The sequence below is a fragment of the Crocodylus siamensis genome, chromosome 4 (assembly GCF_052110815.1).
Source record: "Crocodylus siamensis isolate JL-2025a chromosome 4, ASM5211081v1, whole genome shotgun sequence".
Lineage (NCBI taxonomy): Eukaryota > Metazoa > Chordata > Crocodylia > Crocodylidae > Crocodylus > Crocodylus siamensis.
In genome coordinates, this window is record NC_143398.1 from 15,850,768 (window position 1) to 15,867,596 (window position 16,829).

A 16,829-nucleotide genomic window follows, 5' to 3' on the forward strand; every position below is an offset into this window, starting at 1 on the left:
AAAATAAAAACAAAATGGAAAAACTAATACGATACTGTGTATGGCAACTCTTTCACACTTGGCTCTTACATAAATAGCAGCCTCACAAAAGAGATGGATAGATAACCTTTCTGGTGATTCGCATACACATATGAACTCCTGTTCAGAATACCACCAAAGTCAGAGAAGTCCTGAGGCTTAAATACTTAAGATTGGAGAGCACTGGACATGACTTGATCCACCTAAGCATGTACGTGACAAGTGTCAGAGGAAAAGGATTGTATGAGGATTGATGGGAACCATCGTGGTATGTCTGGTTCCCAAGTTCTGCAGTCCTGTATCTGCCATATATGTGCACACAGTCAGCACATTCACATTCCTCCCACTTCCACCGGCAGTTAATGCCATAATCAGAGTTAAGGTCTCCTTGAATAGTATTTATCTCTTAGGATTTGCCCCAGATCTAAGCCTTCTTTGTCAGAGGATGATACTAAAGAGAACGACTCTTCTTCTGCATCCTATGTTTGCTGGGACCAGTCAAGTTCTCATGTCATCTCTGGAGGCTAAACTACAGACTGCTAGTGCAGAGGGTCTTCCACTAGCTCATTCTTCTTCCTTCACATCCCTGTTTTCTGGGCATTTTTTACTGCTTGGTGCCTTTGACATTTGGACTTTTTACTTTGCCTCTTAACAAGGCTTCTGTAGGTAGAATAACCTTCAGCAAGCTTTTTGATTATTGAGTCCTCTTATATTACATTAGAACATGTAATGAGGAAGGTAATTGGGCTGTAAGACTATCAGTGATCTTGGTGATAACAGAATCTGTAATATTACTACTGCTCTCAATATACCCCATGGAAGCAAATTGCTAAAAGTTCATGCCCTACTAGGATCTAATGGGTTATCTATTCTCAGGATCTGCTGTCTCCCTTAGTGCTCTATTGTTTGCTTACATATGGCCAAACCATGAAATCTTCAATTAAGAAAACTTTCCATTGAAGTCAGATGTATTTCTGAGTGATAAAGACCACATGCATGGGGATAAAAACAATGATTTCAAATGCAGTTTGTTTCTCGTACAACACTTCAGTAACCCCAGCTCATAGCTGATTAGACCTTGCTCTTCTATATAGTGTGAACAGAAGTCAAAAGATGAGACAAAGGCTTATTAGTGGAATGCAATCTGTTTTTTGTATCGTGAGCTATGGCTGTGTTTTTAAAGTGATTTTTATCTCTTTGTCCATGTACCTTTTTCCAGTATATTTTTGTTTTGATTTAACTTTCAACATCTATGTTTTCAATTGCGATTTTAAGTCTTTAAGTATTCATGTTCTTTTATTTAATTTTTTAGGGATTTTTCTAAATCTGTTCCAAGAACATATTTATGAGCTTGTTTTTTGAGTTTATTTGCCAAGTAAAGCACTGAAATTTAATTTTAAAAAATTGGAATTCAGAGTTCAGCTCTGCACATGTGGATTTTTTTTAAAAAAATCTATATAAGGCCTGTCTACACATTACATTTATGCTGCAATGAATGTATTAATTAACACACAAATAGGAAGGCATGCACCCAGTTTAAGATGCCATAAAATGGGGAACAAGCTGTAAAAGTGTTCCATGTATAATGTAGAACGCTTTATGACTTTTTTTTTGCATGGCACCTTAAATTGAATGTGGGGCCAGTGGCCAACAATCAGCTGATTGTCAGTCCAGCCATAGGCTGCTCAGGAGGGAGGCCAAAGAGCCTTCGCTGCTGGGGACTTTCCAGCCAGGGCTGCCTAGGTTTTAATACCCAAGCCAGGAAGCAGAGGTTCGCAGGGGGGCAGGAGCCTTTAGCTTTTTCCACTGGGGATTTAAACCCCATGCCAAGCAGCACTGGCAGGGGAGCCTGGTACAGGGGAGCAGTCTTCTCCTCATCAAGGACTTTAAACCCTGCACCAGGCAGCTCTGATTATGCAGCCTAGTGCAAGAGAAGAGGTTCCCGGTGTGGGGGTCAGAGGCTTTCCTGTGTCAGGCTGCCTGGCCAGAGATGTTTGACACAGAGTTTCATGTCCCCAGGAGGGGAAAATCTCTGTTCCCCCTCCCATACCAGGACTTGAAACCCTGTGCTGGACAGCTCTGGCTGGGCTGCCCAGAGTAGGGAAGCAGAGACTCCCAACAGTGGATCCTCCAGCTTCCCCCGCTGGGGACTTTAAACCCTGTACCGAGCAGCTTTGGGCAGCTGGGTGTGGGACTCCCTCAGCCCAGCTGCTAATCAGCTGATTGTATGGCGCCCAGGCTTCAGCTTGCCAGTGCAGGGGGAGCATTGCTGCTGGAGTTTATCCATGATTTTTTAGGTAGCTGTGGAAGCTTATGAAGGCTTGGATCTGGGTCTTTCAAAAGAGCATAGAGCGGGTTCAGTGGAAATTGAATATGTTTGTTTTCCTTGAGTTCATTTGAAAATCCTGGCTTAAATTTATGCAACTCGATACACCATTAAGGCATCCCAGTTTTAAAAGTGGAGTAATGTTGTACCTATTCAAGCCTAGAAATTGTACCGTCTGGCACAAAGGCATACTTGGAATTTAAACAAATTCCATCTTTTATCTCAGGCATGAATTGCAAGCATTGAGGCAGGGCCCATAGTTTTGTTCCATTTTTGTACAGCACCTAGTACTTTGGGCTTATAGCCCATGCCTAGACTTTCTAGCTCCTAATATAAATAATAATGAAAATATAAATGAATGCACATATTTAAAAAGATGGGAAAAGATCATCCAACAGTCTAAAACATCAGTACAGTTTTTACTCTAGGTTCCATGTTATCCTTTTTTCTGCCAGCCAAATCCCTAAGAGAAAGGAGGCACTTTACTGCATCCTGTGAAGGCCAAAGCTTCTGTTCAGTGTCAGCCCAGGTAATGGATCCCATCATCAAGGGTGTTTCTCTGCTGAATTTGCCTGGCTACTTACCCTGTTCTCCTGGAAGCAAAGCAGTTTTCTGTGCGTTAGCCTAATGCCCTCAAGAGGGCTCAGGTCCTGTGGTTTATCACAAGGACATCTTAAAGCTATTTTCCTAAATGTCGGGTTCCTCTATTTATGCAATGTATGCTGTGTTCCAGTTATTAAGATGTCTGGCATGTATTTGCTTTCTGGTGTGAATGGATAAGCAAAATGAAAATCCCAAGGTTTTAAACGTGTGAAAAAGAAAACACCAAGCAGAACAGGGGTTGAACCAAATGGCTTAACAAATAATTTTAGCACTGCAGTGTAGGGAAACCATTGGCTTTGTGAGGCTTCATAAAGGATGTGATTAGCTTCATAAAGCTGCCATAAATATGAGTTTGTGTCTATAAACAAACGGATGTTATATTACTCTCTTCCATATTTTTCTACTAAATGTGGTTTTCTACTGTCTCTAGTCATACACAATCCATACAAGCAAAAAATCCACTTTATTACAGATTTTTCTTTTAGGCCTAAAAACCTGAATATAATATCTTTACATTCAAAATGACAGCCATCTATGCCAATATAAAGAATGAAACTGAAGCTGTCATACTAGAAATAAATACTTCTGGAATCAGTACAAATCCTGTCCATGGAAGATAAAGGCAAAACTGCCCTCTGTGACAACTCACTGATTTCACTACATGGATATAAAAATGCAATCTTGATCTCAAATATTAAGGAATTTTTTACACCTTTATAACTTGTTGCTGTTTTTGGGGACTTCTTTTAGGAGCAAAATTTATTGGACTCTTCCCCATCCCGGACACGTACAACCCAGATGATGACAAAATCTATTTCTTTTTCCGAGAAATATCACAAGATAGCAGTACCTCTGATAAAACAATCCTTTCCCGAGTTGGAAGAGTGTGTAAGGTGAGAAATGCACTATATGTTTCCTTTTCAGAAACAAATGTAATTTGTTTCTTGTAAGAAGACTCTCGATTTTTTTTGTTTTGTTTTGTTTTTTTAATAAATACAGAACATGCTGTCTTAGTTATATGCAAGGAAATGGATTATTAATATCATCTAAAATTTCCTGCAGAATGGACCTGATATAAGTAGTAAGTATAATCAGATGATAATTTTGCATCTAAAAAGCAAACTTCAGCTGCGTTGTGGTGAGTGCCTTGGTTTTGTCACCCCTTAGCTGAGGCTCGGTATTGGGCAAGTATATGAGCTAAAGTAAATGGGCTTTTAGCATGAACCCAGCCAGCACTAGTTTCTCCCAGCCACAGCTATAACACATATCCTGTAGCAACAGATGTGGTAACTGCAGATGCCCCTAAGGGGCTTGCTGATCGGACTCATGGACTTGGGAATTATTGACAAAGTTTAGAGAAACAAAGTTTTTAAACCATATGGATCAATTTATGAACATGTTTGTATTTAGTGAATTTCCATAAAATGGCCATTCACATTTTTTTGTAAGTGAGAAAATCAAATGTCCTATTTTAACTTCTTAAGTTCTTCTTCACGTTTTTTATTGAATCTCATTGTACATTTAGTGTGAAGCTCTGAAAATATCCAGCCTGTACAATCTTTAGCTTATGAGGTCCCAGAAGTCTTACCAGAATTCCCAGTGGGTGCATCTATATGTGCCATTAAGGCAATATGATAAACTGGCACAGGCACAGTGTCTGCACGTGTACCCAGGACTGCAGCAGTTTGAGCCGAGGCGGAGGCTTGGAGGGTCAGCTCTGGGCTTCAGGTGGCCGTGTTGGGTGGTGGAGGGGATGGCTGGGGCACAAGAATGATAAAGCGCAGAGCTGTGCAGCAGGCAGCCCCCACGCTTTACTATCCTCATGCCCCAGTCATTGTCGACATCTGCATTTCATCACGCACAATTACTTTGCTATAGGGTAGTACTTTCGTGAACATACCCTAATACCTAATAAAGGCGCATGCATAAACAGTGATGCTTTACTGCTGAGCTAATTAATCAACTTCCCCCCCTCCCCCCCCCCAGTAAAGCACACATCCCATTGACACATCTACACATGCAATTAATGCAAAGCAATAAACTCTGGTGCATATCATGCTGGAGTTTGTTGTTCCCAGGCATTGCATTGACACATGCCCCCAGGACCTCAGGATGTTGAGCCAGGTTGGAGCATCCCAGGCCTGGCGGGGTCAGCCTGCCAGCCCAGGGCTGCTCCAACCCAGTTAACATGCTGCAGAAAGGCTGCCTGGGCATAGGGAATGAGGGTCTCTAGTGCAGGGCTAGCCGGCAGGCAGCCATGCCCCAGCTAGTCAGGTCACTGTCTACACGTACACTGCTACAAAGTAAAAAAAAAAATCTGCAGCAGGATAGTACTTGTATTTACAAGTACTAACGTGCTCTGGCATGTATTAGTTCCGTGCAAGCTATTAGGGCCACACATGTAGAGGCTAAGTTGTTTATTGCAGAGCAAATTTCAACTGCACTAAATGTCTCACGTAAATGCGCTCTCTAGGCAGTAATCTGAGAAATAAATCTACCATATTTCTATAGTATCATTATGCAGTATTCTTCTCTTTTTTTTTTTATTTGTATCGTCTAAAGTTTTGTCTGATGCAGCATTTAGCTGCATTTACAATGGTCATTAAGTGTTATGAAACTCCTCGGTGTGGGGGTGGGGAAAGCCCTTGAAACTAAATGAAACTAAATGAAATCCTTCATGAGTCAGAAGGACATAAGCATAAGCTCCAGAAAGAAAATAGACATGCAATGGCAAAAAACCAGGCTGGACATATTTATATGTGAATGTAAATATAATTATTGAGACTTCAGGGGCCATGGGCACTTGACACTCCAGTCTTCGGCTTACAAATCTTGGAAAAACATTAAGCAACCAATTCCCTGTAGACAAACAAGAATGGACAGGCTTCAATGTTTTGGGGGATTTTTTTTTCACAGATGAATGAAAACAGATATAATTTGCTACTAGATGTGGCATTTGTTGATTATGAGGAAGTACTTAATGCATTAAGGGAAATGTGTTAGGCTCTGCAAAGCCAAGGCTGGGAGAGATTGTGTTAAACTAAGATGGATGCATTAATAGTAGACCTCCAGCCTCCTCTACTGAAAATAAAAATAGATAAGTTATCATAGTAAAAGCAGAAGTATTGCAGAGACCTAATGACCAGGCGGAATTGAATTGCCAGCGAGACAATATTCTACAGCAGTAAATGAGAGAAATGATGTCTCGAGTCTTATGTTTTCACTTTGCCATTCATGAACAGTGTGGAAGGAATTGCAGAACGTATTTTTTCTATTTTATTAAGTGCAAGCACAACTCTCATTTACAGCAATGGGAGTTGGGTTGGGTACATGCATAATAACATATACATTATACCTCAAAATGTACATGGTTGCTCTGTTTACAGAGCCAGGTGTTCACAAGTTCTGGTAGGATCTAAATTTCAAAAGCACTCAGCAGCCAGCAGCTATGTAACAGGCTGAGTGGGGATTTATGGCTAAAGTCATTTTTTTTAGTAACTGTTTCATTTAGGTCCCTAAATATTTAGGGAGTATAGCCGTAACAAATCTGATCATTTGTGCATTTGTCTTGATATCAAGAATGTGTATATCTAACGTTGGTCTGGTTCAAACTAACTCTTTAGTTGCTTGTCTGTCTTCAGTATTCCCTGGTCTGCTGTGAGAAGTCTAGCATGCTTATAAGGTACATATGCTGATATCCATGGCTACACCCTATCTGAATAATACATGGGTTTGAGAATTGTATTCACTCTACTACATTACTTGATAGTTGTTAAATCTTAAGCTGATCAAACCAATTTTCTACAAACTCAAGGGTTTTCTCTTCCCTTCACCATCTTTATAGGAAGCAGAGGGCAATACTGTATGTCAGGAGACCAGAAACCTATTAAATAATTTGCTTGGTGGCTATAATTTCAGTTTCTTTCCCCGGGAGCTTCACTGTTCAGTGTTCCCTCGGGAGCCACGTTAGTGTCGCTCAACTAAAATTAACCTGTACTTTTCGTAAGGGAAGTTAGTCATTGCAGCATATTCTTTAGCTCATTTTCACTGGCTGAAAAGTATTGTCTCTCTCTCTCTCTCTGATCCTCTCCCTCAGGGATAGTCCTGTCTGGAGATCATTTGCCTTTCCCAGCTACTTGAAGGCCTAAAAATTAAAATAATCTCCCTTGCAGTTCTTTGCCCAAAGTCAAACAGCTGTTGCCTGTCCTGTTCAGAGGGCTGTTCTTATATAGCATCTCGAAACAGGCTTTGTACTTACACAGCCTCCATAGCAAAAAAAGGCACTTGATTAGGGTTACATCATTTGCATTATGTACAACTCTGTTGTTATACGTTATTGTTCTGTGCTGGAAAGAGATGCTTTTAACAGCCATTTTCAGACTTGAATGTGTAATTTATCATACCAAATGGCACTAATCATTTTTGTTTTAAGCACAAAAAAAAGAGGGTATAGTAAGCTTGTCTGTAGTACCTGACATTTCTTTTGGTGTTCAGGGAAAACAGAATATTTCCCCTGAATATCAAATGTAATGGGTTAGATTTTTTCCCCCCCCAATATCAGACTTAAAGATTCAGCTTAATGATTTTATTTTTTTTTAAATACCGAAAATGCAATACATACCCCATAGCAGCCTTTCTTTATAGTCACAGGCCCAGATCCTCCGATGGAGTAAATTGTCATAGCATCATTAACTTCTCAGATTGGCGGAGAGGCAGTTATTTACACCAGCTAAAGATTTGGCCTATGCCTGAGATGTTCAGGGCTGATTTTGAAAATGGTACTTTTGAACCCAAATGTCAGAGTTTACTAACAACTGTAAATTGATCACAAATAGATTTCATAGTGGATATAATATCACTTGTATGGAAACCTGTTGATAAACAGATAGCCAGGGATTTAGTACACTTATATGCAACCCTTCCCAACAAAAGCTCAGGGCAACTGAAACCATGAAGAATATTAAGGTCTTTGTTACATGGTCACTTTAGGCAGCTTCTGGAGCTCTTAGGGACATGACTGGCTGCATGTTAACAACTTTTAAGTGGCTTAAGACACTCGTCATTTAGCTTAATGTTACCCCACTCCAGGACAGGGGTAATTTTGATCCTGTTTTATTAACTTGTAGTCACTCTCTGCAGCTTTTCTGCCCAAGTTCAACAACATCTCAGGAGGCAATGGGCCTGCTGTGCCTCCTGCCACTGCTTGCTCTGCCCAGCTCTGTTCCCAACAGAAGCAGAGGCAGCTGAGTCCGTGCAGGGGAGGTAACTGTGTCACCGCTGCTGCTCAGACCTCGCTCCCATCCCTGCTGGGAGCAAAGCCAGCCAGGTACAAGCAGGAGGTGGTGGGGGGATTGTGTTGTTCAGACCTGGCTCCGCTGCATACCAGAGCGGAGCCAGTTGGGCCCAAATGATGCTGTTCCCCATCCCCCAGTGAGACCTTGCAAGGAATGGAGTTGGGTCCAAGCAATGAGGTTCGTTCCGCCACTGGGACCCCGCTGGCTCTGCTCCCAAGCAGATTCAGTCAGAGCAATGGTGGAAAACACCATGGCTTCCAGGACCTGGGGCTGCAGCACTCGCTCTGCCCTGAGAAAGCAGGAAGCATGTCCTGCCCCTCCTCACCTAGCTGCTAGTGGCAAGTCCCAGCTGTTCAGGTGAGGGGCAATGAGAGCAGGTCTTTTGACTTAATGTGCAGCTACTCCACTGAGCTGAACAGTACTAAACCTGATTAACATTTGTTCAGCTTACAACATAAGGTCTAACAAGGCCCTAAGATATTGCTGTCCACTGCATGGGGCTGGGAGAAAATTCCTCCCCCACCCCACCACTGTTACATGGGTCAGAGTGTTCAGATCAGTATGGATGATGGAGGTTTTTGCCTTCCTCTGTAGTGGTGGGGAGTGGCCCTCTTCCTGGGATCTCTTGAGACTATAGTAACAACTTTTGCAGAAACAGGATCTTGGCTGTTTTACCTATGAGAGGTTAGGGTGTTAAGTCTTGTGTTGTATCAGGGTTGACTGTGTAGTTTTCCTAAGAGGTTACACAGTTGGCTTAATCATAGAATCATTGAAAATTAGGCTTAGAAGGGACTTCAGGAAGCCATCTAGTTCAACCTCCTGCTCAAAGCAGGATCTTCCCTAACTATCAATCCAGTCAAGGCTTTGTCTGTCTGGGTCTTAAAAACCTCTATTCCCCAGCCTCTCTGAGTAGCCTGTTCAGGTGTTTTGCTACCCCCTTTGCAAGACAGTTTTTTTTCTAATATCTAACCTAAACTTCCCTGGCTGCAACTTGAGCCTTACTCAACAACTGCCATTTATGAGTTGTTGCCTCATGAAGGATGGGTGGAGGAGCGATGTGCGACAGCGCAGGCAGCCAAGGTGTTGGGTTGAGGGTTCTAGCGATGCACCGCGGTGCAGAGTTCAGTTGGATGTCAACAAGTCAAGTGTGACTGCTTCTGGTCCCAGGCAAGCAGCAGACCTCCCAAGACAGCAGGTCAGGCCAATAAATGGATGCCTCCATCCCCTGCAGAAGGGTCACTCCAACCATGACCACCCATTGCTTCCTATTAGTGGCAGTGGTCTCAATGCTCCCACCCTTGAGGATGCCAGGCCTCGCCTCTTCTGCCAATGAAACATGCTCCTCCTCCTCCATATCTGTTCTCAAGTAAAACTGCTGCACGCGGAGATGAATGTTTTTGCTTGTCACCAGAGGGCACAAGCTTCCAGCTTCCTGGGAATCCATGTCATCTTCCTTCTTTAGTGCTGCTTCTAGTAGTCCTTCCTTTGCAATCCTAGAGGTCTCCTCCAGAATCAGATTGATGAAGCTCTCATGGCAGACTCCTGTTCCCTGAGGGACATCATCAGGAGGCACTGCTTACGTCTTGGGCACTCCTCCCACCTGGCTGTCATTTGAAAAACCTGCAAGCCTGTTTCCACAGCACCGAACCAGGACCTGGGTGGAAGCCTTAGCAGTGATGGGTTCTGCCTGGACAAACACCAAGTAGAAGAAGAGTTGGCATTGGCAGTGTCCTCCAGCTATCTCTCTGTGTCTCTTAAACCTGCCACCTCTCTCTTCCTGCCCCTCTCTTACACCCAACCACACAGCCCACTAAACGAACACTCAGCAAGCCAAACACACAGGTAGCCCTGGCTCATTTACCTTTCTGGATCAGGATTTGGTACCTTCTCTTCCTCTTCCCCTTCTTCCTCTTGCTCCCAGCAAACTATTTGGAAACTGCCTTATTTGCTGCCCCTCTATTGAGAGTCCCAGCAACTATGAGAGCTGGAGAGTTGATCCACCCTTCAGCAGCACTTCTAGCTTAACAAAAATGTTGGATGGTTTGGAAAGGGATGGTCCCTCTTCAGACAGAGGTTTGGATTAGATGACCTTTGGAGGTCCCTTCCAGCCTTACTTCTCTATGTTTTTATGATATAAAACAAAAACCTGCTAAACAATATCCCAGTTGAACCTTACTTGCTAAATGTCTGTCCAAAAAGGAAGGTCTTGCAGTGCTTTCAAAAGGTATCCAGGCTTGGGGTCTGGTGGGCCTCAAGGGGGAGGAAGTTCTAAAGCAAAGGACACCTGCTGAAGCAACCTTCCACATGATTTTGCCAAGCAAACTCAACATACTGCTGGTTGCTCTCCAATGACCTTGGGGATGGAGATCAAGTGTAAGGGAGAAAGCAGTTGAGGGTCTTATAGGCCAAAGCCAGGCCCTGGAACTGTGCCCTGATAGCTCTTGGAAACCTCAGCAGACTTTGGCATGCTGAAGCAATGTGCTTCTGGTACTAGTGATGTAAGAGTTTCTTTCCAAAGGTAGCTTCAACATGTTTTTCCGATGATACATACCAACTTCTTTATATTGTAACATAACAAACGGGGTACACAATCTCATCCTTTCAGTGCTGTCATTGCGGTCATTATAGGATTATTTTAGAAGCTCAGTGATATATTACAGCAGTTACTATATGTGTGTTTAGCATCTAAGACTAGTTCCCAGGAGACCTTAACAGGCAAGAGAATTATTTCTTCTCTTGATTTTCTAAGTGTTCATTACACACTAGTTTTCGTTGGCCATGACTAGGTGTTACAAAAGCCTTTTTTCCAAGCACAAAAGGGAGAACATACAACTGTTCAAGGGATTTCTTCTGAAAGACAACTGGCTCTTGCACAAGAAATTAGGTTGGATACGGACAAGAAAGATCTCCTTCCTCTCAGCACAACAGCTGTCCACCTCTCATAGCTGTGGAGCACTCCTCTGTTCTTCCTCCTTCCCTCCCTCCCTCCCTCCAAGAGAGAGAACAGCACTGGGCCCCTGATACCCAACAAAGGGGCTGCCTGTTGACAACCTGCCTTCTTCTCAGGCAGGGGAGATGACAGGGCACCTTTTAAAGGCTGGAGTGGCCCAGGGAAAAGTCCTGGGCCACTCCAGGACTAGACAGCTTAGCTGTGTAGCTTTCTAGCCACAGGGCTGGATGCATTTACACTTCAGTTCTTAGGTGTTTTCTACCAGTAAGAATTTTAGAGAAATTTCCAAATTTCAAAGAAATTCTTACCAGTAGATATGAATGCCTGCCTGTGGCTATTGTTCTAAATAGAACTGCTGAGCTCAAAGTATCCAAACTATCCTTGAGGGGTTTTTCTTTCTTTCTGCGCTACATTAGGGTATTTAGACAGAGCCATCTCTGTTACACTGCATGTTCTCGGGGTAGCTCAGTGAAACATACTCTCTCTTGGTGCTCCAGGCTGGAGAACAAGAAAGAGCACACACAGACACTCTACTGTACCTTGGTGTAGTGCAGTTTGCTCCCAGCTCTATAGGCCAGGGAAGAGTCAAGGGCCATGGCTCCTGTTCCTTCCAGCTACTTTAAGACTATTTGTACTCATGCAGGGAGAAAGCAACCCTTGTATTCAAGGGATTGAAGTTATTTCTAGCTTTTGTTATGGGTATTGAAATTAGAAATTTCTTACGCTGTTTTGTAAGTAGCCTATCCATTGCTTTGCGGGAGTTATGGATAATACTGCATGTATCATTCTGATTTTCTCATCTTTTCTGGACACATTGCTGAGTGTGGAAGTGTTTTTATTTTGTTTGAAAATAAAATTAGGAACAATATCACACTCCAGATATGTTCTGGTTTGCAAGCTAAACATCCTTGCAACACCCTTTCTTACATGTTTTAGCAGCAGGGTCTCTAGTGTTCATTAGTGATTAAAAACTTTCAGATGATGTAGAAAAACAGATGCTCACCAGAATTATGTCATTTTAAGGTCTAATGTCTTGGACAGAGCCAAGAGAGGAAACAAATTCTACACAACATTTGTTTCTCACTATAATGGATTATGAAATATTTGGCCGAGTTTCTCAGGTTTTTCAGTATAGCCTTGTTTTGTTGGCACTGTTACAGACATGAATATAGAAAGCCCTGTGTCATTTTTAGTCCCTGATGGGTGTTTTAATGATACAATAAGAGCTTTTGTGAAATTTCATGATTTGTAGCTGAAGCAAAAAAATGTTAAGTTGTGCTTCTGTAGAATGATTCTTCTTATGTAATTAGATTTACTGAGCCCTAACAAGGAAGAAGAAATTGGATAATGCCAGTCCATGCAAGCTATAACTTTACAAACCAGTTTCTTAAAATGCCACTACAGCATTTGTGAAAATCTTTTTGGCCACCAGACAGACTTCAGTGACAAATAGCTGTAACAATTTGCCTAGTATATTAAAAATTTCCAAATTAATTGGAACATATATTTTATACACATATATGGACTGAGGCAAAGCAAATAACTCCAGGGGGCTTTAGATCAAATCTTAAAAGAATTAACAAATAGGAAATGTTGTATTTTTGCATATTTAGAAGCTTTATGACCTAACTAAGCCTGTGGCTCAGGTGTGGTTATTGCTTGTTGAGAAGGTTGTTACTAACCTTGTTGTATAGTCATATTTCATTCTGACTGGCCCAAAGACATTGTAAGGTTTTTGTCTACACCTTCATCTTGTGCATTCATGCTCCAAATCTACATGATTGCTGAGGTCAGCTTGTGGCTAGATGAGAAACAAGCACACCTCAGGAGTGCTTTGCCCTTGTCTTTAAGACACTTCAAAAACACAGTTCACACTCTAACTACTTGAAAAACACATTTCCCATTCAGCCTTGAATTACATTTCATAACGCATCTGATCACTGGACTTTCCCATGGCCTCATGAACAAATATGTTGCATTTTATAATGTACCGATCTTTTTTGCATCTGCCATTTGAATAGGTTTTATGTATTTACAGTGTGTAATTTATCTTAATTATATATTAGAAACCAAACAATAAAATACATGGATAGGTAAAGGCCAATCAGAAACAGTGGGATGAAGCACAGAGTATACTTGAAATGTAATAAAGCATTTGATTTAATATGAAACAAGTCTTCACCCCATTGCCACTGTCTTCAGCTTGCTTGGAATCTCTACTAATGTTGTTATTAGTAAGGAAACCAATATCATTATTAAGTCCAAGTGTTAATGGTCAAATGGATATAACTGGATAATGTGTTGTTTAGTAAACCAAAGTCAGAGAGGAAAGCAGTGGTAAATGGATATACTCAAGTAGAGTGTTGGGAGCTATGTATTGGTCCAGGTTTGTTTACACCTGTCACACTGTCACCTGGATGGATACGTGCTGATCATCTGAGGGCCTGGGAGACTGCCCTCAACTGACCTGCTATGCCATTGGTCTTTAAAAAAAAAACAACAAAAAAAAAAGGAGGGTCCAAGATGATACAAGTGCCTGCCTGGGTGTACTCGTATAGTTGTGTGTTCTCCTGGGACCCCCTCTTCCCCTACACCCTGCCCACATGCCAACTGCTGGGCTAACAATGACAGATCTGTAACCCACCATCTACAGTTGGTTACCCAGAGATTCCAAACTGGCATCAAGTACATTGTATCATGAATCAAACACCTCAGCTGTGTTGTCAGGTGAATTCCAGCTACCACTGAGATGTCCTCACTCAAGAAAAAACTATCCCCATTTCTGGAATAAATTAATGGAGTGTCTTTTCCAGAATGGAATGGGTTTTCAATGTAACACAGGTAAGTAAATCACCATCATTTAATCAGTTATCCATCAATAAAAATAAATTAACAGCATTCACAATTCATTCGCCACTACAGTGTGGCAGTGTGACATCAGTTTCTGTGCATCCCCAGAGCTGCAGGAAGCACAAGCTGATAAATCAACACAGCAGCATGGTGAGCTTCTCTGGCTCCCACGTTCCTTCACCTACAGGTAGGTTAGTGTAGTCTCCTGACTTTACCAGGCTATGACCAGTCTTGCTACAATTACCTACCCTGATCATCAGGGCTCTCCCTGGTGTGGCTGCTGCAACACCACATGTCAGTGACTTGGAAGAAAGCAGATGGGAGAAAAGCATAGAAATAACTTAGAGGTGACACATTACTGAGGATTAACGGATAGAGCTTGGACACTAGTATATGGAGTTTCTCCTGGAGACTACCTGAGGTTGGAAATACTGGATTTTACCTTGCTTTTTCACTGTGTATAAGTCCTTACTTTCTGAGGAGGGGGAAAAAACAATGGTGAGATTAGAAGAATCTTGTAGATGGAATGAATGGCATCCTTCTATCAAATATGAAATAATATAATATTTTGGTATAAAGCTGGATGTTAGAGCTAAGATTCAATGACAGAGTTGCATAGGTGTTGTTATTTTGAAGTTTCCTGATCATATGCCCTGGTTCCCATGGGAAACTTCAATCACGCTGACATCTGCTGGGAGGGCAATACAGCAGTGTGCAGGCAATCTAGGTTTGTGAAGTTTGTGAAGAGTATTAGGGACAACTTCATGGTGGAATTGCTGGAGCAGCCAACTTGGGGCCATGCTCTTCTCTACCTGCTGCTCACAAGTGGATGAATTGAAGGGGAATTTAATAGTAGATGGCAACTTGGGCAGCAGTGACCATGGGTTGATTGAGTCCAGGATCCTGAGGAAAGGAAGGATGGAGATCAGTAGGGTAAAGACCTTGGACTTTAGAAAACCAAACTTTGACTCACTGTGGGAATTCATGGGTAGGATTCCACAGGAAGCCAGTCTGAGGAGGAGAGGAGTCTAGGACAGCTAGCTGTACTTTAAAGAAGCCTTACTGAGAATGCAGGAACAAACCATCCCAATGCTCAGGAAGACTAGAAAGTATGGCAGAAGGCCAGCTTGGCTTAGCAGGGAACTCTTCAATAAATTAAATCACAAAAAGGAAGTTTATAAGAAGTGGAAACGTGGACAAAAAACTAGGGAACAATATGATAGCATTGTTTGGGCATGTGGGGATGAAATCAGGAAGGCCAAAATGCAATTAGAGTTGGAGGTAGCAAGGGATGTGAAGGGTAACAAGTATGGTTTCTACAAGTATGTCAGCAGCAAGAGGAGGATCAAGGGAAGTGTGGGTCCCTTACTGAATTGGAGAGGCAATGTTGTGATGGAGGATGCAGAAAAGGCTGAAGTGCTCATTGCCTTTTTTGCCTCCTTCACAAGCAAGGTCAGCTCCCATACTACTGCACTGGGCAGCACAGTTTGGGGAACAGGTAAGAAGCCCTCAGTGATGAAACAGGTTAGGGACCACTTAGAAAAGCTGGATTTGTAAAAGTCCATGGGGCCAAATGGGATTCAGCCGAGGGTGCTCAGGGAGTAGTCTGTTGAGATTTGAAGAGTGGCTGGCCATCATCTTTGAAAACTCATAGTGATCAGGAGAGGTCCTGGATAATTGGAAAAAGGCAAGCATAGTGCCTATATATAAGAAAGGGGAAGAGGAGGATCCTGGAAACTACAGACCAGTCAGTCTCACCTTAGTCCATGGAAAAATCATGGAGAAGACCTTCAAAAAATCCATTTCTAAGCACTTGAAGAAAAGGGTGATTAGGAACAGTCAGCATGGATTCACTAGGGGCAAGTCATTCCTGAGCAGCCCGATTGCCTTTTCTGACGAGGTGAGTGGCTCTGTGGATGCAGGGAAACCAGTGAATGTGCTGTACCTTAATTTTAGCAAGGCTGCTGATATGGTCTCCCATAGCATTTTTGCAGGCAAGCTAAGGAGGTGGATGAATGAACTGTAAGGTGGATAGAAAACTGGCTCAATGTTTAGTTGGTAGTCGGTATCAAATGGAGTGCCCCAGGGGTCAGTCCTGGGGACAGTTTTGTTCAAAGTCTTCATCAACAAGAGTGCACCATCAGCAAGTTTGCAGATGACACCAAGCTGCGGGGAGTAGTAGATGCTGGAGGGTAGGGCTAGGATTCAGTGTTACCTAGACAAATTGGGCCAAAATAAATTTCATGGGGCACATCCACACATGCAAGCACGTGTGCTTGCAGCAGCTCAAGTAGAAGCGGTGCAAATTTGAGCCGGGGCTTTCTGTTTCAGCGCATGTGCTTGGACATGCACTTTGGTGTGGAGCAAATTGTGCCACTTGGGGCAAAATAACACTGCCTCGCTCATCCCGTATCTGCCGCCAGGGGGAGCTAGAGCGCAGGGCCAGCACCTACGCTGTCCCCAGCAGTATAAAAAGCTGCTCTGACCTGGCCTCAGCTGTATAAAAAGCAGCCCTGGCAAGTAGTTCAGGGCTATTAGTTCTCAGGAGCTGGGGCCCAGCCAACTGGTACCTGGGGACGCTACCCCTTGTGCCAGCTGGACTGCTGAAGCAGCCCTGAGAGTTCCCTGCACCCTCTACCCACTGCAGCAGTCTGGCAGTGGGGGCTGCCTGGCTGTGACCTGCTGTGCACCTGCCAGACCCAGATTGGGACTGCAAGGGGGTTTGAGGTGGGGCAAGAGACACATGCGTGCTCGTCTGGACACACCCATGAGGTTCAACAAAAGGCTA

At 42.9% G+C, this 16,829-nt stretch overlaps 1 protein-coding gene across 5 annotated transcripts in view; it reads left to right on the forward strand.

The window, feature by feature from the left end:
- Positions 1-16,829, forward strand: part of SEMA3D (semaphorin 3D) — a 208,760-nt gene that overhangs the window by 131,317 nt on the left and 60,614 nt on the right. For all 5 annotated transcript variants that reach the window (XM_090041869.1, XM_090041868.1, XM_090041870.1 and 2 more), the window contains one exon: positions 3,698-3,840. In XM_090041869.1, coding sequence (XP_089897995.1) covers positions 3,698-3,840 — 143 coding nt within the window. The remainder of the gene's footprint in view (positions 1-3,697; positions 3,841-16,829) is intronic.